The sequence below is a fragment of the Haliaeetus leucocephalus genome, unplaced genomic scaffold (assembly GCF_000737465.1).
Source record: "Haliaeetus leucocephalus isolate CR32 unplaced genomic scaffold, Haliaeetus_leucocephalus-4.0 Scaffold262, whole genome shotgun sequence".
In the NCBI taxonomy this organism is placed as follows: Eukaryota; Metazoa; Chordata; class Aves; order Accipitriformes; family Accipitridae; genus Haliaeetus; species Haliaeetus leucocephalus.
Window position 1 is genome coordinate 11,095,400 of NW_010972698.1, and position 25,362 is coordinate 11,120,761.

At 47.0% G+C, this 25,362-nt stretch overlaps 3 protein-coding genes across 4 annotated transcripts; 1 reads left to right on the forward strand and 2 right to left on the reverse strand.

Moving 5' to 3' along the window:
• Window positions 1-2,364: 2,364 nt before the first annotated feature.
• LOC104832796 lies at window positions 2,365-12,047 on the reverse strand. Its single transcript, XM_010569160.1, has 10 exons — window positions 12,026-12,047; window positions 10,970-11,014; window positions 10,088-10,201; window positions 6,770-8,455; window positions 6,082-6,181; window positions 5,247-5,395; window positions 4,963-5,075; window positions 4,068-4,157; window positions 3,041-3,163; window positions 2,365-2,559 (listed from the first exon to the last, which is right to left on the reverse strand). The coding sequence occupies exons 1-10, from the start codon at window positions 12,045-12,047 to the stop codon at window positions 2,365-2,367; spliced, it is 2,637 nt and encodes an 878-aa protein (XP_010567462.1).
• A 2,296-nt stretch (window positions 12,048-14,343) lies between these two features.
• LOC104832736 (ES1 protein homolog, mitochondrial-like) lies at window positions 14,344-18,702 on the forward strand. 2 transcript variants are annotated; one of them, XM_010569083.1, is made up of 5 exons: window positions 14,381-14,488; window positions 16,684-16,855; window positions 17,650-17,844; window positions 18,215-18,227; window positions 18,496-18,688. In XM_010569083.1, exons 1-5 carry the CDS (start codon window positions 14,381-14,383, stop codon window positions 18,686-18,688), a joined length of 681 nt encoding a protein of 226 aa, XP_010567385.1. The 2 variants fall into 2 exon arrangements, with proteins under 2 accessions (XP_010567386.1, XP_010567385.1); XM_010569084.1 differs by lacking the exon at window positions 18,215-18,227 and having other exon boundaries at window positions 14,344-14,488; window positions 17,650-17,851; window positions 18,496-18,702.
• Window positions 18,703-21,385: 2,683 nt separating this feature from the next.
• LOC104832797 (caltractin-like) lies at window positions 21,386-25,048 on the reverse strand. Its single transcript, XM_010569161.1, has 5 exons — window positions 24,923-25,048; window positions 24,538-24,696; window positions 23,112-23,240; window positions 21,700-21,837; window positions 21,386-21,472 (listed from the first exon to the last, which is right to left on the reverse strand). Exons 1-5 carry the CDS (start codon window positions 25,046-25,048, stop codon window positions 21,386-21,388), a joined length of 639 nt encoding a protein of 212 aa, XP_010567463.1.
• Between the last annotated feature and the right edge of the window lie 314 nt (window positions 25,049-25,362).

The window sequence follows — 25,362 nt, forward strand, 5'->3', positions numbered from 1 at the left end:
TGAGGACCCCAAGTCCCTTCTGTCCCCCTCCCCTGGTACACTGTGACGGAGCAATTCCTTCCCATTAAGCAGGATAGGAGAGGAACAGCACCAGGAGGGCTCAGTGAGGGTCTCCTCGGAGGAGGCCTAGGCAACCTTTTTTGACCGAAACCTACATTTTTAGAGGGAGGATTTGATAAATTCTTGTCAATACCTCAAAATGGATTTGATCTGTGATTTTTCAGCAAATATACTGAAATGTTCAAATGTTTATCTCAACATCTTCTGACTGAAGTGGTTTGGATTTGCCACTTAAAACAGCAGCTTTTTTTCTCCCTCCACTTCTCTTTAAAAATGTTTTGCTTCACCTTGAATGTTGCGAAAACTCTAGAAATATTAGAAATTGTTTTTGCCTTGATTTAACTGAAACATCCCATTTAAGTCTCTTCCTCCCTAACCTATTTTTTCCCAGTTTGCTTGTACACAGGGGAGCTGTGGGTGGGGTAAAATAAGGACTGAACTTAAATGAAATATCTCCCTGTCTTGCACCTCACTCAGCAAAGTGAGAAATGGTTCTCCCACACGTTCTCCCAGTGTACTGATACCCCGACCTGTAAGAATTCCTGTAAGAAACAAGCACCATGGTGAAGATTCTCATGAAGAATCCAGCTTTTTAAACCACTTTTAACTTGAGGAACACTAAAAATGTGTCATTATTTGCAGCACAGGGCAGCAGCATCCCTGGTATATTTAACCCAGGGCTGTTTTCCCACAGCAAAAGGCTTCGCGATGCTTCAGCACCTCTCCAGATCAACGCTTCTTACCACACTTCCTCAGGTTTCAGTGTTTAGGGGAGGGGGATATACTGAGTTAAGGGAAGGGGCAAAATCCAGCCCTGGTGTTTATGAGCTCATTAGCACTCCTCAGCAAGGGAGCTGGCACCAGGGGGTTGATGTTAAGAGTTATCTTCTCTTTTCCGCCCATTCCCCACCCTGGAAAGCGATGCAATTTGATTCCCTCATAAGATCCTTTGCGCATGGCCAGGAATGCCGACATGCTGAAATCTATAACCCTTTGACCCGCGAGGTTTTTTTCCCAGGTATTTGTCACAGATGATAGCACAGTCCTGTGTGACATATGACTGTTTATTGAAAATATTTTATTGCTTTCTAAAAATCAGTTTTAATAAACTCCAAAGAGATACAGTAAGTAGACCAGCAAAATTATTTAACAAACTTAATTATCTGGCATTTTCTTTCTCTGCAGGAAGAGAGCCAGTTCTGTAAGAACAAGCTGAGAAGACCTGATTTTGCCATAGTTCATAGAGGTTGAGCTCCTCTGACTGCACAGCATTTATGCTTAAGTTCCAGCAGAACTTCAGGTGAAATCAATGAATTAATTCATTGGTTTCAGCTGGAGTTTAATCAGCACCTTTCACCTGAGTCAGGTAAGAATAAGATCAACTGTTTTCAGAGGCTAAACAAGCCACTAACTGCGCAGCCTTGCAGTTTTTACTAAGGAAAACTCCTCACGTTGGTTTGAAACCTCTTTTCTCCTCCTCCCGGTCAGCAGCTACCACTCTGTACTAAATCTGCACTCTGGAGGAAGCACCGTGAGATGTGTACAGCTATGCTATAAGGGAAGAGACCAGCTTCTAGCATCCTCAAATGTGGTGCAGATGATTCTCCTGAAATTCATACTCTGCCTAAGATAACATGGGAAGGGACAGTCTCCTGTAATGCTCCAGCACTTCTAAGGAGATATTACTGGAGTCATCAAAATGGTAATTCCACCCTCACGCTGGCTGTGAAATACAGAAAAGGGCTTCTCAGATAATGGCATTTCTTTTTAGTGGTGGGTTCTGCGACAGCCATTTTGAGAAGACATATCAGAAGATAGCCCCAGCTCCCGAGGTCGTGCTTTGCCTCACCTATTTTAGAAAGTCCACTGTATCCACCAGCACAGTACTTGAATACATCTTCCCTTCTTCCCCTCCCACTTCAAGTTTCATGGGGTGCTTTTCCCCCAACAAGTAATTATAAAACACTTCACGTTACTCTGTGCCCCCACCCAAAGGTATTAACTCCCAGTGAAAGGAATAAAGCCCTGTTACTCTGGGGCCAGTCTGTCACCAATATAACACTTTCTTTGGTCACATCCGATCTTCAGTGAAAGCTGGCAGCCTCTGTAAGTGAAAATTTTACTTCTGGGTGACTGTGGTTTGCAAGTCAGCTCTGCACTGGAGTATTTTAGCAGTATCCATAGAAAGATGAATAAGTCACCCCTGCGGCTAGGAAACCTCTCTCACTCCCCAATTTGACCTATATGTCATTTTCCAGCAAACAATTTCCTAATGAGCACATAACTGCTTGACCTTCGGGGGAGTCAGAGGCGAGTGTGATTCTCGCAGCCATCACCGGGGGACTGCGCCGGCGCCGTCTCTTCCGAGGCAGCCGTGCCCACCCCGTTGCGCACAGCATGGCTGTGATTCCCATGTTCTTCCTGGCCTTTTGTGGTGCAAATGCCACTGTTCGGAACCAATACATGTTTCTTCTGCACCTGCTCCAGTATCTGCAGCACCTGGAATTAGTAAACACAGCTCTGAGTGGGTTAGTAATTAGAGGAAAGTACTAATTTCTTCTCCAGTTATTGAAATAATGCCCTATTCTTTTTCAAGCAATGTGTCTGGGCTCAGCCTTGGGATTACACTAAGCACTTCCATCTGCTCAGAGGTCTCTGGGACAGGGGTAAATGGAGAGCCTGCCCCATGGAGGTCCATGACCTTGGATCTCAGAGCTCTTTCTGCAAAGGAATCGGTCTCACCTTGCACATTCCCCAGCAATGTGCTTAGCGCAGAGAGGTTCAGTGGTGGTCCGGAGGCAGGATCAGGACACAGGCAACATGGATCTCTGTTTTTCTGCTCTTTCACACCACCCTATGATAACTCCTCGTGCTATCACAGATTTATTCACCTCTTTATGGAACTAGGAAACCCCCAGTCTGAAACCCACTTAATGGAGATGGAGAAAGGGAGCAGAAATAAAATGAAGATTAATTTTACCTGAGACTTGGGGATGATACCAACTCTGAAGAATCCTATGTTTCCACTGTCGATTTTGGTGCAGTCCACAACGGTGGAAGCAATGTTCTCTGGAGAAGGCCCATCACACAGAACTGCATCCACCTGAGGAGCAGCAGTTCACACCAAGTTCCCCTCAGGCACTTGGGAAAAAAGAGGGCAGTTTCCCCCCTCTCAACAGCCGATAATTATTATCAAAGACAACTCCGCTCCTTGCTAGCCCACTGTATTGACACTAAGGGCTGATTTTGGAATGAATGAATTCAATAAATGCAAGGAGAGAGAGCTCTATGGGCTGCAGGTCAGCAATACAGCAAAAACAGGTTTACATCAGCTGAGGAGCTTTGAAGAAGTTCCATCCACAAAGCAAATGTGTAGAAAACCAGATTTTTGAGGAGTTAGAGGTGGAAGATTTGTACGACCTTTTGTTTAAAATTGCCTTCACATAAGCTGCCACGAATATACAAAATGTAGTACGCTCAGGATTTTGCAGTAAAATAAAAGACAGCCATTTGAATGGCCATGACCATTGTACTTCTAGAACTTATGAAAGCTCTAAAAGCCAGGAATATTTTGGAGCTTTGGCACCAGTTTTAGATCAACTTCAGCTTTAGATGGCAATCCCCTGTGTTCTGACAGCTCAGTGCTACTGGAGCCCTGGCGCATTCAGGTATCAGTGGTTTTATTGCTTGTAAGCGAAGAAGCATTTTTTTGTTGCTCATATCATTGTGTTGGAAGATGAACTAACTCATTGAGCAATGACTATACTGTATAAATCAGATGAATTTTGGTTTCCCATCAAGTTCTGTATTTTACACTGTTCTTTCACTATGACACCAGCATGAGGAGTGTCCATTTAATGACACTTTTTGGATTTTTTTAATGAGCTGCTTTCCCAGATTCTTGATATCATCTATTGATTTGCCTACTGGAAACAAAGTGGTTGCGTTCTTCCATCCCCACATCTTTTGGGACCAGCCGTAATGAAAAGACAGAGAGCCCTGATTACCTTATCCCCCAGCTTGGCATACACTTGGTTGTGGTGTGTTGTGTCTGCCTCTCCTGTTGGGTTAGCCGACGTGACCACAATGGGGCCAACCTGGTGATAGAAAAATGGGAATAAAAGCTCTGAGCAGGTTTTGCTGTATAAAAAAAGATCACTTGAACTCTGAAGTTCACTTGTGAGTCTCTGTGACTCTAAACAGAACACAGCGTGACTCACCCAGGTAGAGACACCTACGTTGGAGGCAACTACAATCCCACCAAATCTGTGTACAAGTGACTAACACCCTGCTGAATTGGGGTTTACTGGTGTTCATCAGGAAAGAACATTTTGTTTTCCAGCAATAGCAAATGCCAAAGACCTAGAATATCTCTCCTAGAAATGAGCAGAACGTGCAGGGTGTCACAGTTCCTCTGGCCGCATTCTGGACCTTCTGAAGTTATTCTGGCTTCAGATAAGCCCATGCTTGCAACAAAAGTGTTCTACGTAGGAAATCAGACAAAGTGTCTGTTAATTGCATCTTTCCTGGCTTTCTGACCTGGTTGTTATTCTTTTTACCCTCTTTTCTGCAATAAAATCAGCTACCAGCTGCCTGCATACCCCACCCTTTCTTAATGATATTTTTCTTGCGGGAGTTACTTATTTTAGCACTTTTCACCCCCCAAACCTGTCTGAACATGCTAGGATCCTCACTTCATTGAGGAAAGAAAAAAGAAACAGAGAGAAGAAGTGACATGCCAAGAGGGCTGACGGAGTGCTCCAACCTCTCACTATCCTTCTCCCATCCAGGAGGCCAGAGGACCTGGGTGCTAGTGATGGACACCAAGCCCGCTCCCTGGACAGTGGAATAGCAAGGCATGGTCACCAGTGCTGATGGGACAAGGGTGCTCTGGCCACTCACCAAGTCGATGAGGTGTGTGGTGACAGAGCAGTCAGGAATGCGGATGGCAATGCTCTGAGGGGTACCGACGTATTTAGCAGAGTCCTTCATTCCCAGAAAGTCCACCCATTCACCTGCACAAGGAAGAGTCGCACAGCAGTTATGGATGTACATCAGTCTGAACAGAATGATCTTACCAGAAATATCGCCACGGAACAGGCGGTGTTGCAGGGACACGTGACTTAAAGCTGGAGTTTCAAAGCCAAAGCTCTCCAGAGAGCTTTGAAGTAAGAGCATTTCCTCACCTCTGGGAACCACCAAGCTAATAGGAGATGGCCAGGCAGCCTCCATGAAGTCCCAGAGGAGGGGGGTGAACAGATGCTTTGCAGGTTCCAGTTGCTTTAGGCTAGAAATCCAGAGTGACATGGGGCGATCCTGAGCCTGGCGCTTGGAGCTGGAAAGGAGGCAAGAAAAATGAGCCTGGAAGTAAGACGGGGATTTATTTTCAAGCTGAAAAAGGAAATTGTGTTGGCAAGGCCTAGAGTTAAGACAAGGTGTGTAGGTTCTGCCCCAGGTCACCAGTCTGCAGTAAAAGTAGGACTGTTCAACAGATGGCCTGACAGGAAGGGACATTAATGACTAGTCCCAATCAGGAATGTCTACTCCAGACCGAGGTTTTAGCTTCTTGCATAGTGATGGGTAGAAGTCCCAGTTGCCCAAGTTCTGAGGAAACCCCACCAATATGAGGGGTCCCGGCTGCTTACAAAAGCACAGCTAGAGGCATTTGTTAAACATGAGAAGTGTTTTGGTTGTGACAATATGTACCTCTAAATATGTACAATAATCCCCTGCCCTGTTTGCCACTTCTTTGGGTTTCCTTGTGATATCCAAGCTACCTGGCTCCATCACCTGCCAGGAGTCTTCGAAATCCTGGAAGGCAATTACAGCTCAACCATCTCCTTTCCTCATCAGATCTTCTCCCCCAAGCTCATCACTTTGTTGTTCCCATGAAGGCTAAGCTATGTGTCTCATTGCTCTGAATGGCTGCTGTAGCCAGTACTCAGTAGCAGCTGTAAGTCTTAGATGCTTCGTTAGACTAGCCAAGAGAGCCTTCACTGGGGCAGCAAAAGAAATACTTACTGGTGAGCTTTCTCCACAGCATCAGGCCGATTACAGGCTGCCACGAGCACATACACAGTATCTGTGGGGACGCCGCAAGTCCCTCCATTCTTCAGGATATCTGTTGGCATGTGAACAGGGCAGAACCCCTTGAGTGACTAGAAGTGAGGGGCTGTAATTCACGGAAGAGCTGTCACAGACAAAACAGCCAATTCAGTGCTCTCATCTCCTTTTCCCAACTAACAAAGCATTTCCTCTGACAGTGCATTTTCTAGCATTCATCCAAGAGGAGATCTGGCATTTAGGGGAGTTCTGGGCTGTGTTCATCAGGGCCAGAAGTCATTCAGCCCTGCGGAGAGAGCAAGCACCATGCATTTGCCCTACTTTCTCTGTACAAAGCTTTCAGTGGTAGCCCCAGCCTGGAGGATACATGGATCTGAGATTGGATGAGCAGATGGATATGATACAGGAGAGACAGCAGTGAATTCACTGCAAAACCCAGGTCCTATCAAGGAATCGGTCCTATTTCCCCCATAGTGTATTTAGCTTCTAATGACTCTTGTAACTTGGCCCACTTTGTCAAAATGTCATCAGATTATCATGGTTTTCACATCTGGATTGGAACAACGTCCTTTTAATAGTGTTCTGCTACAAAACCTCCCAGAATTTACCCTCCACCCCCACATTACACGCTATGTATTTCTCTTACCTGCAATTCTCTTGACTGAGGAAGCTTTCCTGGCGGGCAGGTGAAGGCACTTGGTCATTCCTCCCCCCACACCACTGAGCTGCACAATGGGTCTACCCATTGGTAAGCAGGAACCCTCAAAGATGCTGTTGAAAAGGGCAGACAGGAAGCAGTAAAAGCTGACCAGACCAAAGATGAGAGTGGCAGCAATGTCATAACCTGCTGGAAGAGCATGGATGGCATCCAGCAAGAAGCTGACAGCGATGAGCAAGAAAGTGAGGGAGTAAAAGAACCAGGCGAAGTTTAAGAAGAGCGTGCAGAAGACAATGAAGCCATTGAAGAGCATGAAAGCAATGATGCCTACCGCTGCGTGGAAGCTTCTGTTAGTGCCATAGAGGCCACCATATCTTGTCAAGCCCCAGATGATCCACATGACAGCATAGAGAATGAAGGCACTGCTCTCCAGGGTTTTACCCCGGGCAAAGGCCACTGAGCCGCCTAGAAGCTTAAGGATCCCACCAGCTACCACTACCCATGGAATTACAACAGTAGCAAGTGGAGCCTGTGGGTCCCCTGTCATTGTTATAGCAAAAGAAGCGAGGACACTGCATGCATAGCCAAGTACTTCTGCATCTGCGTACTTGGAATACCCTAGGTAGGGAGCATGAAGGTCTGGCCCTTCACGAAGCTTCAGAAAACTGCTGCGAGCAAGTAGAGCCTTCACAGCGCCCTTCCCTGTTGGGATCTTGGCACTTGCTTTCACATTGTACAGGTGAATTAGAGTCATCAAGGCTGAGGCCGCAAAGATGGCCACATCCACGCCTTGGGGTCCACCTTCAAAAAATCCCTTGGGACGGCAAGCTAATGCAATGCAGTAGGCCACATAAAACAGCAAATACAGGCCATCCACTGGGCTCTTAAGAGTGAGAAAAAGAGCTAAAACAACAAAGAGAATTGAGAAAACCACCAGGAATGGAATAGGGAAAGATGGCTCCTCCGGTTGCCAGATTGGGTACAGAAGGCAATAGCCTCTAGCAAATTTCAGGATGGAAGTGAAACCAAAGAATGTGGCCATTAGTACATCCATTGCACGGTATGATAAAATGCAGATGCCAATCTGGTAGATCCCAGCTGCCCACAGCCAGGGCACTTGACCAATAAATAGTTTGCCAGTAACGCCCAGGAGCCTACAGCCAAAGACACTGGCAGACAGCATGTTCAGGATAAGACCAGTGACTGCAAAAGGATTCATGCTGCCACTGGTGGATTGGATCTGTTCGTGGGTCTTTTTCTTGGCCAGATCTGTGCCAGGGAGGGCAATTTTCTCTTTGGTTAGGAAATAGAGAATCCTTCCCAGAGCAAAATAACCACCAACCAAGCAGACAATCATGTAATTGCAAGCCACGGCAGAGGAACCAAAAGCTGTGCTGTAACGCATGGCAACTTCATGAGCACTGGCAAGTGAGACAGCAGAAGCAATCATAGCTAGGATGACCTCTCTGCAAAGGAAGCCCACCACTGCAATAATGAGTAGTGCCAAAGTAAACGTGACCAGGCCAGGCACCAAGGCATTGCGGAAATCACCAGGGTCATTCAAAACTCCTTGGCCTCCCAGGATGAAGACCACTCCATAGCCGCACCAGAACACTGAGATGGTCAGGCAGAGAGACAAGAACAGGGAGGCATTTCTTAGGCTTCTCCGAATTCCTGTGAAACAATGACAATGGAGACAGAACTGTGATTTCGAGACAGTAGGTTTTGGAAAGCGGTAGTTAGGACAGGCAGCTGTGCTATAGGCACATGGTGCGTTGGAAGCATGACCACTGTGCTAGCATGGAGCTGCACTGGTCCTGCATGACACTAGACAGAGCTATCATAAGTTTGGGTAGGTCTGCACCATGCCCCATTACACTGTGTAGACGTGACCGTAAAGACTCCATTAGCACAACACATTGTGTTCATCAGAATGCCTGAGGAGAGCTCGAACTACTTGAGATCCTTCAACTAAGTACTGTGCCAGGCCTGACATACAGTTTGCCCTAATGAAGTTGACGTTCATCAAGCCATTATCTTATCTTCCTCATGATGCCTACAAGACTCAATAACAAGACCCTAATATATTAATGCAAATCAAGTCCTGACACCTCTTTCTTTTGGGTTGCCTGGTGGTTTGTTTGGTTCCTGCTGTAAGCTGTCAGGTCCAATGTTTGAGCCACAAGTGTCATACAACCTGCAGGATCCCCATAAATAACTGGGCCTTCTCAGGAGACAGAAGCATAGGAACTGCAAAACTCATTCCTTCTCAAGAACTATACTGTTCAGTATCCTGATCCCCAAAATGGCAAAGACCTTGATTTAAAACACTTCACGTTGAATGGAACCCACCTACTACCCCCAAACAATACCACAAAGTACCTTATTTTTACTGCTACACTTTCTCACCTCACGGTGTGAGGATACTGATCAGCACAGATAGAACTGAAAGCTTCGTTCCAAGCTGGAGCTTTGTAATGGACCTATGCTTCATTTCTTCCTCAAACTGATACAGCCTTGTGAGCCAGACTCAAGTTGGGAAGGGAAGCAAGAGCTCTGCGGATTGAGTCCCCAAGATACAAAGGACTGTAATCACACAAGTATGCATCTCTTGGAACAAGGGGGCACAGAAATTCCTGCCTTTGGTAAGGGGCTGTTGATTCCCACCAACTGTGAAACATCATCTGCCCAGTGGTCCATTCCATATGGTTCCATCCATACAGCTGCTTCTAAGTGCCTTCTACTAATGCTTTGTGTCACCACTGACTAAGAGGTAGACCTATGTTTTATTGGTTAAAATATGTAGTGTCTCTCCCAAGCTGTCTGTCTGCTTTGTAGAGGAAAAAATACCAGCATCAAATCTTGGATTTTCATTTCCTCATCACTCTGACTTAAAAAGGAGAAATAACTCAACATTCATTTTAAAAAGTGTGGACTTTTTTATAGACAGTGGGTTTTTTCTCTCAGATAAGTAGATCTCGGCATTTACACATCGAGATGCCATTTCAATCCATGGATGCCTAAAGTGCTCTCAGAAAGCCTGGGAACCTTTTTTTAGAGAAATCATGTATTCAGTCTATTAAAACTCTCAGACATCCTAGTAAAGCATTTGTTCAAAACTAACATTGATTCCTGTAGTTGCCTATAAAGGAAAAATTTGCTGTGCTGACATACTCCTCTAGGAGAATGAATCAGTGGTCTGGCAAGGCTGCCACGGTTTGTATAAACCTGTTGGCAAAGCAGACCAAATACATGCAAAGATATAGAAGGGGGAAGACTTGAAGCTGGCCACCCTCTGAGTCTTACCTGCATATGCCAAAAGAGACGATAAAATCAGCAGAAGGACTCCTAGAGCTGTGCTGGGGATCAGAGGGACTGCTCTGGGTACACTGTAGAAATGCACTGCCAGCAAGAGTGATCCTGTGTGTGACAAGGGAGGTGGAAGAGAAGAAAGAGCTTGTAAACTTTGCCCCCCAAAACAGGAGAGAACCAGAGTGGCAAGAGCAGGGAATAGAGAAAAAATAACAGTACAAGATCTGCAAATAATGAAATCTAAGGAGCTGGGGGGGTGGGGTGGGGGGGTGTTGTAACTTGGTTTGTGTCCAAGGTCTCACCTCTTTCTGGGTGCCTACTTTTAAGAAACTTGAACTTAATCATGTTTGAAAGTGCTCCCCCGTTGTCAGATAAAGGTAAGAATCAGCTCTCTGATTCCAGTTACACAAAAGGCAGACAGATGCGCACACACTCTACAGATGACTGCACAAGTCTTGTGCCTACAGAAAACTGGCCTAAAAATGAGAAGGGGCAGCACTCAGAAAGATGAAATGCAAAGAAGGAGCAAATGAAAGGGAGTGAACACAGAAAACAGAGCTGCAGGGAAAACAGCTAGAAAAGGAAAAGAGAGGAAAGTGCATCCAAATAAAGATCAGTTATGAAAATGACTACCAAAAAGTTTTGATTTGCTTCCCACCCAGGATGGATCAAGTACAAAAGTTCAGGCCAGCACTTTAAAGCCAAGACAAATATCTTCTTGGCCGCTGAAATAGGCACAGGGATCTCTGGATCTAAAAGCTTTACCCAGGCAGAGAAGATTCAGAATAAACAGACTCTTTAGCCCCCTTCGAAAAGGGGGTTGTCCATGAAAGCTAGTCCCAACCCCATCCTCCCGTGCCAAGACTCGATCCCTACCTGCGGAAATGCCCAAGAGCCCTATGGAGGAATGCAGTGACTCAGCTTTTCTATCTGCCATCGCAGAGTCCGCTGAAGACCCAGATGCGGGCTGAAATGCTGCCTCTCTTTCCTCCCTAGCTCTTTATAACCAAACCAACTCCACTGGCCTGCGTTCCTCCCTGCTCTCCACCCCTTTTCCCTACAAACATCTTCTGTTAGTGTTCCTTTCTGCACGCAGGAGGAAATGCAAACGAGTTCCTTGCTGCAATAAATTTCAGTCTGTGTGTCAGCATGGACTGCTGGTAGCTCCCTCCAGGGGCCTGTTAATTTTACTGTTGATTAACCCTTGTTAAAAAGGACACTTGAAAAATAACGCTGAGGGTTTATTACTATTACTGCCTTTTTGCTACTGCCAGTGAGGAAATTACACCAGTTAAAGTTAAGGTTTTGTAAAGAACCCATCTTGCTGGAGCAAACAAGTACTTTGCAAGCCCAGGAGCTCCTTGGGGACCAGTTATTTCTCCTAACACTGGCCATGGTCCTGCTGCTTGTCCCTGTCACAGCTATGAATGCCTGGCACCACTGTCCTGTGCTGAGCAAACCCTGGGCAGATTCAGTGCCATTCCCTTAAAGGTGACTTCTGTCCATGCATCACTCCACATCTATCGAATCCAGCCTCTCTGCTCACACTCACGTGGAACTCCTCCTAAGTGTTTTTTATGAGGGAGGTGTCAATGCAAACATGCAGTCTGGAGATCATCTGTGTGAGGGTAAATCTAGAGGATCCTTGATGGCTTTCCAGGAGGCATCGCAGGCAGCGAGCGAGTATCAGTCATTGCCACGATTGCTGTTGTATCCCAAAGGCAACAGGACGGACCTACTTGCAGCTTCCTACTGCTTCCCATGGAGAATATGATCGTGATCAAGGCATAACAGTCTTTACCAATGGAGGAGAGGCTGCAGAAAGCAGTGGACACTGGCCTTGGGATGATATTGGGTCACACGTCATGTGGGAACTGGGCAGAGAACTGTTCTGTGAGAGCTAACAGAGCTTTGCTGGAAAACAGGGGCAACACTTGCCTGCACTTACGTACATTCCTCCATCATTTTGTTTGTGTGCAATGGACCAGTGTAGGGCCTATTCCCGTGAAGGACTCAGCTCCTGTTCCCATCAGCCCCAGTTAAAGCAAATTCCACTTTCAGACTCTTGACAAGAAAAAAGATGCAGAACAGTGTAAAGAGCTTCACGCTAATATTACTGGCTTGGTCAAGGATGACTCTGCAGAGGCCCTACAAGCTCTTGACAGATCCTGCTCTATATTCCCCTATAAGTCATGCTCCACAGCCAGGGCTGGAGGACAGAAAAGCTGTTGGAAATGGGACTTAGATCTGCACAGACTGGAGCTCAACGACAGGCCTCCAGGATCATCCAAGAGGCATTAGATCTGTAGCAGCATCCAGAACGACCCCAGACTGTCAGGCTCCACAGGTAATGTCAAAGTACCTTGCTCTTCCTGCTTTCTGAGCCAGCTGGAGTGATGGCATGCTTCCATTGCACAGCTGGATCCCTGTAATGACTCCCAAACTTTCCTGGTTTCTTCAGTGCTTTGGAGGACAGTTATCTTTAACTGTGTTCACCCTTCAAGAAGAGCTTTGAGGCAACAGGGTTCCTTCACGCTCATCTTCACTAGAATATTAATGCAGATTAAAGCAAGGTGTTAATATTAAAGCCCAATGTCTCTACAGTAATGTGTGCAGACGTTCCCACACAGAATGGAATAACTCAGCTGAAAAGTATTATTTAGCAAGAATATGTCTATTGCAGATAGATCTTTAGGTTCAATATGTCTATTGACATAGGTCTTATTACATGAGGAAGCAAGCATTGGAACAAGCCTGGTTTGTCCAGTTACATCGAAACAATTATATCAATAAGGGGAACCAGCTCAGTCAGTTTGCAACAGGCAGAGCTAAATGATGCAGCTTGCAGCAAGCAGTAAGTTTGTTTAAATCATCAGCCTCTGGCTATCTTTGTTCCATCATTAATGGGACTGCTCTCTAACCAGTTGAAGGAGGAAGAAATTTTCTGTTCAAGTTGTAGCATGATTCAGCTGTTTTTTTCATGCAAGAGGAAATAATGTATTTCTAAACCACAGTTAGAATACCTTCGATACCCAAACAAACAACAGTGAAAAGGCTTTGGGTCTTTCCTGCACATACCTTACAGTTGAATTCCTGTTCTGGGTAATAAAAGTAACTGAAAGGAAAAGCCTGTGTTAGATTAGCTGGACTGCGAGTCCTTTCTCACATGCTTTTTGTTCCTGCTTGTATAGGCAGCAGCTAGGAGTGTGTGGTGCCTGATATCACTAGTTTTAAGAGATGCACACAATAAATGAAGTCACATGCATTAGCCATGAGTAAATTTCTCATGCCTGCTATGACTAACGAATTTGCCAAAACACTATTTCATTATACACAGGATGTACTGCAAGTCTTTTCCAAATATAAGAGACCCAAAGAAAATTTCTTCTAAATAACCCCTGAAATACATTCTTCAGCCATGTTGCATGAATTGTTTTGCTCTCTGAAGAACGGCAAGACAGCCTCAACAGGCCACAGTTATTTCAACAGTGCAAAGCTGAAATAGAGAAGTACATAACCATCTCAGGTGTGAGCATCTCAAGGACAAGGAAGAACAAGTCTCTGCACGAGCAAGGGAGCTACCCCATCACACGCTGTGAATCTTGTGGCCATGTGCCCCTACAGAAGTCAGAGCTCTGCCCATTCCTGGTACCACTTTGCTGGCAAATGGAGAGATGGTGTTGTTGATGAAGTATCAAATTATTAATTTCTAACCTCAGGACCCAAAGGCCAGGAAATAACTACAACTTGAGGGCAAAGCATCTGCTCTTGAGAGATGGGATATGAGGATAAGAATATTTAAGGTCAGACAAGGAAATCTTGGTGTTAAAAGACTGAGGCTGCATATGCAGTGTAGGGTTTAAAAAAAAAGGGGCACAGAGAGGAATGCCCTGGCTTGAATACTTGCTCTGAGCAGGCTCCCTTTGATACCATCTTATGTGCAAAGACTTCGGTACTTTAGTCTGAAATAGAATGCAAAATGATAGCTGAGAAGTAAAAACACAGCTGCTCTGTTGAACAGGTCATGTCAGCTGGGGATGCTTTGGAGACAACGTGCTGGGAAGAAGATCTGCAAGGGAGCAGTCAGTTGAGGAAACAAATAATATTTACATGCCCTGCCTGTGGCACTGGAAATAAAACCTTCTTGCCAGTAAGAAATTCAGCCCAACCCTCCCGGCCCCACCTGCTCCTGGGGGAGGGATCGCGCTATAAAAGACTCCAGGCAGTGAACAGAGATGCACAGCAATTTGGGGCTCTCCAGGGAATCCTCCTGCTCTGGTTCTGACCATGGGGAAGAGAGTGGCTGTCGTGCTGGCTGGCTGTGGGGTGTACGACGGGAGTGAGATCCATGAGTCTTCTGCTGTGCTGGTGCATCTCAGCAGGGAGGGGGCACAGGTAAGAGGCACCCTGGCAGGCTCCTGCTCCATCTCTGGCTCCTTTTGCCCTGCTCTGCTTTTCAGTCTCTCTCTCTTGCAGAAGGTACTTCTCTCTAAGGAGCTTTGCAGCTTGCCGGACAAAATCACAAGCTCCCCGTTGCTGCTAGGGTAATTGCAAAGCATAAGTGACTGGAGTCAAAGCAAACGGCACAGCTTAGGAGCTGCTACAGCGAGCATGGAGAACTCCCCGCTCTCTGCTTTCCTCTCTCAGCTTTGCTGTATGAGATGATTGGCTTGGTGCTCTGTGTTGAGTGTATCCAAACTCTGAAACAAACTTTCCTAAAAGCATTCTCTATTCTTTTTGGTTTGCACCTCCTCTTTTCTGCGTTGTTATTTCTGTTTAAAAGACTACTATTGTTTCTGGCTGTTTGAAATTCATCTTTTTAAAACCCCAAAGATTAGAGTTGAAAATAGACAAGTTCTTCTGAGTTGAACTTGAAGAGGGGTAAAAAAGGTGACCCTCAAGCAGCCGCTTTAATATGCCATTAGTCACAATAGCCACTCTGCGAGACTGGAAGAGGAGGGGGAGAAGCCCTATGTAACATTATCCTCAGCTCTGAGCCACCCACAAATCTGGGTCAGAGCCGTTCTCCTGGGAATCGGAATTGCTCCATTAAATACAAAGGCACGGTGGTGATGTAAATGTGCTGCGGAGCCAGCCCACCCAATTCCAAAGCCTTCAAAGTGTGCATTCTCTGTTTGGCTTAAAGCTGAGACTTGTCCAAGCCTTTTCTGTGCTGTGTGTAATTTTGCCACCTCTTCTCTGCTGGAGCTGCTGCAGTCTCTTCCCTCCTGCCATACCCTGATTTGTCAGGCTTGGAGCACTCATCCCTTGATCGGCAGGGACCTCTCGTGGAGAAAACTCAGGAGTTATTTCCTCCGCCTCCCCTCCCTTGCCTAAGGAAACAAAGAATAGAATAGAATAGAATAGAATAGAATAGAATAGAATAATAGAATAGAATAGAATATTGCAGTTGGAAGGGACCTACAATGATCATCTAGTCCAACTGCCTGATCACTTCAGTGCTGACCAAGGTAAAGCATGTTGTAAAGGGCACTGTCCAAATGCCTCTTAAGCACTGACATGCTTGGGGCATTGACCAGCTCTCTAGGAAGCCTGTTCCAGTGTTTGACCACCCTCTCAGTAAAGAAATGCTTCCTCATGTCCAGTCTAAACCTCCCCTGGCGCAGCTTTGAACCATTCCCACGCATCCTGTCCCTGGATCCCAGGGAGAAGAGCTCAGCACCTCCCTCTCCCCGTCCCCCCCTCAGGAAACTGCAGAGAGCATGAGGTTGCCCCTCAACCTCCTTCTCTCCAAACTAGACAAGCCCAAAGTCCTCAGCTGCTCCTCACAGGACATTCCTTCCAGCCTTGTCACCAGCTTGGTTGCCCTCCACTGGATGCATTCAAGGACCTTCACATCCTTCTGAAATTGTGGTGCCCAGAACTGCATAGCTTATGCACTCCCAAAATCTATCACCCATCTGATTGCCACCCTCCACTCTTAATTTCTGCATGTGAGCTTGAAACAGTTCTGAAGGAAGTGTAAGGATCTTCCAGAAAAAGAAATATGCTGGCTTTGGGGAAACAGTGGCTGGGGAGAAGAAACTCAAAGTCCTGTCTTTGAGGGGGGCATGTGGTTCGACAGCAGCTTGCTGGGTAGTCAACAGCCATAGGGGATGACCGGCTTTGTGGGGGCAGCTGGGGCAGGGCTGGGGCTGCCCCAGTGAAGGTGATTGATTGGGATGCGGGTAGAAACCTCTAAGAAATGGCTTCACCAATGGCTTTTGGGAGACCTCGTTTTCCTAGGAAGGAAAGGAGTCCCTGCTCTCTCTTCAGCACCTCAGGCCCCAAAACAAGAGTGTGGGTTAGCTGCTTTGCTTTCACCTAACACTACCCTCATTCCTTTAAGATCAGGGTAAATGTTCCTGTGCAGAAGCTACAAAAGACCTTTCTTTCTTTCTTTCTCCTCCCTATGACAATAACCTTCCTGATGCCCGTATCAGATACAGGTGAGGCTGAAGGTCACTGCATTCACCAGCAAAGCTCTTTCCTAACAAAGTAACTCAAGCATTTTCATTCACTACCTATGATCTTTAACATGCTTAGGATACATGACTGAAGGATAATAGACCTTTCCCCTCCCTCCCCAGGCAGAGGTTTATGCTCCTGATGTTGACCAGATGCATGTGGTGGACCATGTGAAAGGACAGCCAACTCAGGAGAAGCGCAATGTGCTAGTTGAAAGTGCCAGAATAGCCAGAGGCAATATCAAGGATCTAGCTAAGCTGGATGTCAAGGGGCTGGATGCCCTGATCATACCAGGTAAGACAGCACGCGGGGTCTCCATGCCTAATGTCCTGGGAACAGCTTAGATATGTCATAAGCCTTGAATGACATGGGAGTCATGGGCTGGAGAGGAACTGGGCAGAGCCACTGGAGAAGAAGCCAGGCTGGAAGCAGGGACTGGAAGGACAGATGTCTTCCATCTCTGCTGGCACTGGCATGCTAGCTTGGACTTAAATTAAAAGAGGATATGGCAACGCAGCAGCTTAGCCCAAGAGGAGAGGACGGATAACTGCCAACTGAATTATCCTCTGTACCACCTACTGAGCTTTTTTTTTTTCTGGATGTAAAACTATCCCCTCCCTCACCAACATGCCTATCTTCTTACCAGGAGAAGAAGAGGCTGGGTCAGAAAGGGGGTGGCTCAAAAGCAGAAAGCTTGGTCAGTCTGGCAATTCACCTTTAGTGAAAGTATGACTATGTGATTTCAGTGGGGATGGATTAGGCCTGGAGCAAGGATTTGAGACAAGTGAAAACTTGTCAGCATGTTCTACCATAATGCAGAAAAGAACTGATGGGTGAAACACAGTACCCAACAGAGCACTGATAGCTCTCCGCTTCAGTTCTGTATGGAAGCAAGAAAGGTGCTTTGATGTCTCATCTCCTGGCAGTCAGCTCACAAAGGTTCAGCTTGTCTGTTTTTAATTCTTTTATCAACATTGGATAAATGCTGCCATCCACCAAACCCATTTTAGCATTCTACCAAGTAATAACTGAAAAAAATCCTGCCCTGAGTACTAATTTTCCAGTCTAATCTGTTTCTTTTTTCTCAGGTGGCTTTGGAGTAGCTAAAAACCTGAGTACTTGGGCCACCCAAGGCAAGAACTGCATCATCTCCAAAGAGGTGGAGGATGTCCTGAAGGCATTCCATGCTGCCAAAAAGCCCATTGGCCTGTGCTGCATTTCCCCAGTGCTGGCAGCCAAAATCTTCCCAGGCTGCGAGCTGACTGTGGGTCATGACACGGAGTGTGAGAAGTAAGTAACCTTGGAGTGCTGGTATGAAATCACACCATGACATCACTGAATCAGCAATGCCTCCCCAATGTACGTAGCACCCTGTCTCATGCACCTCTTGGTCCCAGGGTAGAAAAGACACCAGACCACCGACTCATAAAGTTAAGCAGATCCTAGGTAGGAACAGGATGGTTGCACAAGACTTGGTAGGGTTAAGAGAGGGAGGGAGTTAAACTGTCCTTACTCATACGGGAAAGCTGTGACTGAATTCTCCCAATGGTGGGGAAGGAACTACAGTGGCTTTTGCTAGGAAGGGCTAGGAAGTAATGTCACTCATAGAAAGCTGGTGAAAAAAAACCCCAAACCTAAACACAAAGTCTGGAGCGGGCAGAGGTAAGTAGTGGAACATCTATAGTGGAAACATAAAGGTCTTATTTTGGCTTTACTTCAGATTTTTAACTCACTGTAATCTGGAGGTTTTCCTGGTTCTGTAGTCCTGGAGAAACTCCTCTGACTGGAAAAGATTTGGATCCTGGTGAGCAGGTTTTCTGTAGGGACCATCCATCTCTCTGTAATCAACAGACTTTTCACTCTAGGCCTTCGTCAAATCGCTCTGTGTAATGACGGCTTCCCCATACAGGGTTTTTTCTCCTTTCTCCTTGTAGATGGCCTTATGCAAAGACTGCTGAGACCATGAAGGAACTTGGTTGCAAGCACGTGAACAAACATGTCACTGAAATTCATGTGGATGTGAAGAACAAGCTGGTGACCACCAGCGCCTTCATGTGCAATGCTCCTATTCATGAGATCTACGACGGTATCGGCAAAATGGTCAAAGAAGTGGTCAGACTTGCCTGAATGCCACAAAGCCACAGAATCCATCTTCTCTGGAGTGCAGGCACTGAGCCTCGGATAATATTCTTCCCCTTTTACACCCACATGTCAACAGGCAAACTGCTACTCAGACGGAGTTCTCCCCCCCCGCCAGACCACTGGTGGCTGCTGGGGAGGGAGAACTCCGGAGCAATGGAAGCATTGTCGTGTTCTGCTGAGGAGACACCACTTACTGACAGCAAACTGGCAGTAATGGGAGCGTGGGCAGGCATCGAGCTGGCATGCAGAATTCAGGTTTCCACGGGGCTCAAATAGAGCCTCTGTCTTTGGTTCTGAGTAGCTGAGGGTCCTGGGGAGCTGACATGAGCCTGGGTCATGTCAGCCATGACTGGGCTGACCTGACGTGTGCACATCATGCGCCAACAGGAATCGGTCCCTTTCTGGGACTCCTTACACATCCATCTTTGCCAGTACTTCAAAGCTCCCCACATACCTCCACCTCACAGAACAGATGAACTGGTAGCAAAAGGAAGGAACACAGTTCCGCTACTGAATAAAACCTGACACTTTTTACATGGGCTGAATTCTGCTTTCATTTTTTGCTTTTTACTCCAGATTAGGACATGCTTTTAGTGCTACTGGTTGGCCAATGAGTGGGGAAAACGATACAGGAGGAAGTCACCAGCAACAAACTCCACTTGTTTTGCTAGGATTTGTCAGAACTGAGACTTGGGCATGAATATGCCATGGGTAAAAGCAGAATCAAACCAATGTTAGCATCCAGGTCTAATGGCAAGAGGTTAAATTCTTCCCTTGTATTAACAGAAGACCTGCTATGATAGCACGGAGAATTTTGGAAGCAGTCTTCCATAGTGGTCCTAGGCAGAAAGAGTCCAGGGTGAGGTCTAGGCATCCCAGAGAAAGTGGGGCAATTTCCAGTCCGTTCCAGTCTCTAGGAAAACTCCTAGAAACAACCTGGAAGCAACAATTCTGCATTGCAACAGGGGCAGAGAAGATACCCATCTAGCTGAAACCTGAATGGCAAGCTGTAAACTGGCTGGGCAATAGCAAAGTCTGGCAAGCAGAAGGCGCTAAAAATAACCCAGTATCACGGTTGTTCAGATAACAGCCAGGCACAGGTTTTTAAGAACAGAGGGAACCATTTGTCTGTGTAATCTGAACCACGCTGTAGGAGCTGTAAAGCACACAGCAGCTCACATTGGGTTGAAGCAAGCCTGCTGAGAGGATTCAGTCTTGACTGAATAGCTCCTTCTCACAGTTAACCAATGTCACTTAAGATAAGCCATGCTTTATTTCTCTCATATAGTTGAAGAGCTTACTTCCAGGCCCTGGATGCTGACAGGTTTGTCTCCATTAGGATCAAGAGCTTTTTAGATGGTAGCTGGTATGTTCTTCTTATATAGGTTCTTATTATACAGGTAGTATCATATAATCATTACAGACTGAGCTGTTTAATTCTCTCAGTGTAAGACACATTTTCTAATCCAGCAACTATTTTCTCAGTGTCGTGGTTTAACCCCAGCCAGCAACTAAGCACCACGCAGCTGCTCACTCACTCACTTAAGACAGTTAACTCTATCCCAGCTGAAACCAGGACACTCAGGCTCTTCTCAGCAAACTCTTCAGGCTTTTTACATCCTTTACAAATCATCGGCATATTTTTGCACTCTCGCCAACACAGTAAGATCCTTCAAGACGACACTGGTGACCAGAGTGGGAAGAAATTTACCCGCATGCCGCTGTGGTACTGCAAAGAGGGGTTCAACACATCTGGCAGTGAGAGAAGAGCCCAGAGTAGCAGAATACAGCAATTCTACCCAGGTTTCTAAGGAAAATGTATCTTACCCAGACACTCTTTTCTGCCTTACTTTTTTCCACTGATTCTGCTACCAATCATTTTCACCCTGTTGGGCACCTTGCATAACCTTTTGCAAAGGTGTGTAAGCCTCCAAAACATAAAGGACCAGCCAGTTTTGGGACAGGAGCTGCCAGGAAAAGGAGGGAAGTGTTTGCTAGCACAAAAAGTCCACTGTTCCCTTGGTCCTTTGATAATCCCCTGTAGAGAACTGTGTGCAATGAGTATCCCAACCACAGAGTAACGTTCAGACTGAATTAGCATTTAATTAGGACAGAAGCACAAATTCATGGGAGTCCAGGCCTCAAAGCGGCACAGTTTTCTCCCATACTGTTACTTCTGAAGGTGAATCCACAGCTTAAGCTGTCCAGTACCTTATAGGAAGTAATTGTTCCGAAGCCCTTGAACTCTTTTGTCTTCTGCACAGTGCAGGAGCTCAGGAAAGGTACAGAAGTTTCTGCCATAAGCACTAACTTTTGAGAGTTATAAAGGATTTTCTGAGATTAAAAGTGTTTTGACTGACTTATCAGATAGGCTGAAAAGCTACAGGATGTAAATACAATAGGGAGAATTCCAGAGACTGGCTGAAGAATTTGAATTAATCTCTGACTTTAGATCCAACCCACACAGACACAAAGCTAGTAACAACACTGTTTGCTGGGATGCTGGAAACTGCTTCCACTAGTGGAGCAGGAAAATCAACCCCAAAGATGAAACATTAACAATATTTTGGTGTGTTTTGACACCCAAGAAAGGCAACAAACAAGAAATAAGGAAGCTGGAGAAAAGTGACACTGTAACTAGTTGTTTATATGGGAGTGGGAGGAAAAAAGAAAATCCTGTAGTTACGGGTCGGTCAGCGTCAGAATCCGTAGGAACTCCTGTTCGTCCACGTCCCCATCTCCATCCACATCTGCTTCATCAATCATCTCCTGCAGGATAGCAAAGATTTGGAGAGCAGGTTAGGTGGGATCTGAGAGGGTGGACGCTCACAAAGTGCAAACACCAATGAAGGTGTCAGGCAAGGCCCAAGCGAGATAGAGATCATGTCCATTGCAAAGCAACACAGCACAATTCCCCAACCAGTCTTCCCTGCAATAAGACACTCCCCTCCCTCCCTGAGCAGAGCACAAGAGGAATATGTTTGTACTTCACAAACCTGCAGCTCCTCATCCGTGATGTCTTCCCCAACCTCACTAGCCATCACCCTGAGATTCTCAAAGGCGATCTTGCCAGTGCCATCATAATCAAACACCTCGAAAGCTTCTGGGATCACCTCTTCCAAACATGGCTCTGCCTGAGCAAGGAAATGAAAAAATGCTGTTGTGTAAACATGACATCATACCACCCTACAATCCTTAGTCAGGCACTTTAGCCAGCAAACTTTTGCAATCAAATCCAAGACATCATTTTGGGGAAACCATAGCCATAGAAGAGGGTTACCTACTGCTGCTATTTCACCTTTGCCTTCCTCCCCCCACCCCATATAACTGTGTATTAAAGGAAAAGCCCCAAGAGAAGTTGTCTGAGCAGCATAGAGACCTGGCCTGGAATATCCTGGCCAAGCTTTGTCAGGAAGAGGGGGACTAGCACTAAAACTGGAGGAGGAAGCAGCTACCAAGAATGACCCAATGGCTACAGCTTTATTTTATTTTAAAAGTGATCCAGGCCAACGCTGGCTCTTACTGCCCTTACTCACCTTGCACACAGGCAATGCATACGCAAGCCTGCAGTTAGGTGTGGGCTTTGACTGAGCTGGGGGAAAATGGGGATCTTCACTGCTGTCTTAGCATGGGTCCCATGCACACCCCCCCGGCAACTATGATCGCATTGACACCATGCCGGCTGTGCCCCAGGCACCTCCCAGGCACCCCACAAAGGCTTGCAATGGAATCAGAAGGATGGGAGAGGCAGAACCAGGCAAGCCGGTGCTCTTTGAGAATGGCCTATGCCTGCATGCAGCCAGGCACTAGAGGATACAGAGGGTTTTGAGCCACAGGAATCTCAAGACAGGCAATGAGGACTAGGGAATGTGAAGCAAAGAGCTGGTGTCAAACAGCAGCTCTTCGGACACTGCATGAGCTTGAGCGGCTGTTGCCTGCAGGAGGTGCTGACAGTGTCAGTGGGTATTGAGGAATGATTTCATTACAGATGGTGAATTGTTCATCTGATGTATGACATTTGCTCACCGCTGTCTTGAATTGAAGATAAATAGCCCTGTGACTATAAAGACAGAACTGACATGTCATGTGGAAAGGTTTAAGGAAGGGAAGTGGGGACTCCTAGGTGCTGTGTGTGCTCAGGGCACTCTGGGATGGGAAGGAGATTGCTGCTGAGATGCAGCTGTCTCTGAACTAGCCATCCTGCTCCCTCTATAGTTCACGGAAAGAGGCAAGATGAGTAAGGACAATTCACGTGAAGGTAGATATCTAAAATAGCTCAGATGAAACTCCTGAAATGCTCCTGTTTGTCCCCTGCAGGGAACCAGAGTGACCCAATCTACTGCGGCTACCTGCATCATAAATTAGGCAAGAGGAATTTCCTTCTTTGAGACCAGCTGGGCTCACATACCATTTTCTGAGTCATCACCTGCAGAAACAACTCAAAGGTTAGCTTCCCTGACCCTTCTTCACTGCATTCAGAAAAGATTCTCTCCACCTCCTCTTCCCTCAATTCACAGCCCAGAGCCCTTACAGTTATCTGCCAAAAGAGAAAACAGAACAACGTCTTGGTGTACAAATCAAACAGAAACAAAGAGGGAAAGATGTTTGAAATAAGCAGGTACATGAAAATGGTGAAAAACCCCCAACTTTTCATCAACAGCTATTAATCCACCATTTTGTCTCTAGAGAACAAGGTTCTGTAGCTGTCTAACATCAGTAGTACAAGGCCATGAAAAATTAGCAGTAAGAGTTGTCAGCAAGGGCCAAGAAGGGAGGCTTTGGTCCCTCCTAAGGATACCTGGCTAGTAAGTTGGCACAAACCTTGCACCACTGATGGCTGCATAACGAGTCGGAGTTCAGGCAGCAAGGTCTGTTAGCACAGCAAGTGGTCCAAAAGCAATAGGTGGCAAACACCAATCGCTCTGTCACTGCTGCGCAGCAGCGTTTATCAGGTGCTTGTAAATGATTAGCCCCATTTCCAACATTTATGTTTACTGCCAGTCATTTCTGTTTGACTACAGTAATTCAAGTTCCAAATGCAACTGCGGTCACAAAGCAATTGTGTCTTTTCTACCAGCCTGAGGGGGTCTAGGCTTCTGATCTGTGTTACTCAGACTGTGCAAACACATCCCGAAGAGCAGCAGAGGGAACACCCTTCAGCTATGGAAATTTGCTCTGTGTTTGTAAACTGTTAGAGGACAGGGGTTGCTACGAGAATTTTGCTTGCAAAATGTCATTCCTCCTCAACTTCTTGAGGATGGGGGTCACTGTGAAGAAAGACAGGGTAGGAGACTCCTGAGATTTATTCCACAGCATCACACAAAAAGGACCTAAACCCCCTGGTGATCTGGGCTGAGTTCAATCAGCAGCAGGGATGGCAAGCTCTACGTGTCGTTATAAACTCCCACTGCAGGCACAGCAGTACAACAGCAGTACTGCACTAATATGATTTTCCACATGTGAAATGGGTTATGAAGGGTATGCTGCACAACCGTGCCTTCTTTCAGGCCTGCCTAAACAAAGTCCCTAGCAGCACAGGTTAACGTTACCTTGCTGCACTGATGAAAACCTGACAGAAGAGATTGGCAATGAGGCTAGGAAAGTAGTAGGCCTCTAGATGAGTGGTGGAACTTCTTTCCACCTCCTACAAGCTCACTGTGACCAGAGGTCCTCATTCCTGACCAGGTTTTCTTCTCCATAGCCCAGAAGGATGTGAAAGAAGCAATGCAGCTGTGTGGGACTTCATGGGGGGAAACGAGGACGAGCGAGGCATCACTAAACCTCACCCCCTTCGTTTTCACCCACCGACACGCTGCATTTTTACAGCTTCTTGCCTTCAAGTCGCTGACATCGATCAGGCCCGAGCCATCAGGATCGAACAACTCAAAGACCTCTCGCAGCTCTTCCCTCTCCTCTTGGCTGACAGGGAAGGCGGGGGCTGGTTCCTCCGTCGGGGAGCCCCCCTCGGCGGTGCCTCCCTCCCAGCTGGAAGCCTGCGGGAGAGAGGTCCGGGGGGGACGGTGACCGGCGCCGGCCGCAGTCACCCCTCACTCCCGGCGCCCACGGACCCACCGCCCGCCGTTTCCCTCAGCGACGCCCCGGCCCGCCTGAGGCGTTTCTGAGGGAGGTGTCCCAGGCGGTCAAGACTCGGGTTAAGGCCAGCAGCCGCTCCCTGCCGCTCCGTAGGGCAGCCCCCGGGGCCGTGGCCAGGCCCGGGACCGTCTCCAGGCCGCCCTGAGGAGCCCCGCGGTAGCGCGGACGGAGAGGCCGGCCCGACCCCGCCGCCCCGCTCACCATCCCACAGCCGGCCGGGCGGCCGGCCTCCGCACCACCCACGTTCCTCATTGGCTAGCGCTCCTGCTCCTCAGGGAAAGCGCGGGGGTGATTGGCCGAGACGCAGCGCCGGGGCGGGACAAGGCCCTCCTCAGTGGCGAGGCCTGCGACGCTATCCCGCCCCGTACCTGCGGTCTCGTGCCGGGCGGACGTTATTGCCGAGAGCCAGTGATCGCACGTCCTGCATTTATTAAATTGACCTGGGCTGATAAATTAAACAATCAAGAGGTTTTGGTGTACCCCTTGTCACTTACATACCCCTCTAGGTGCGCCTCGTGTTAAAATGAGGCAATGCCATTTGTACAGTTTTCTGTAACGGGGGTGTT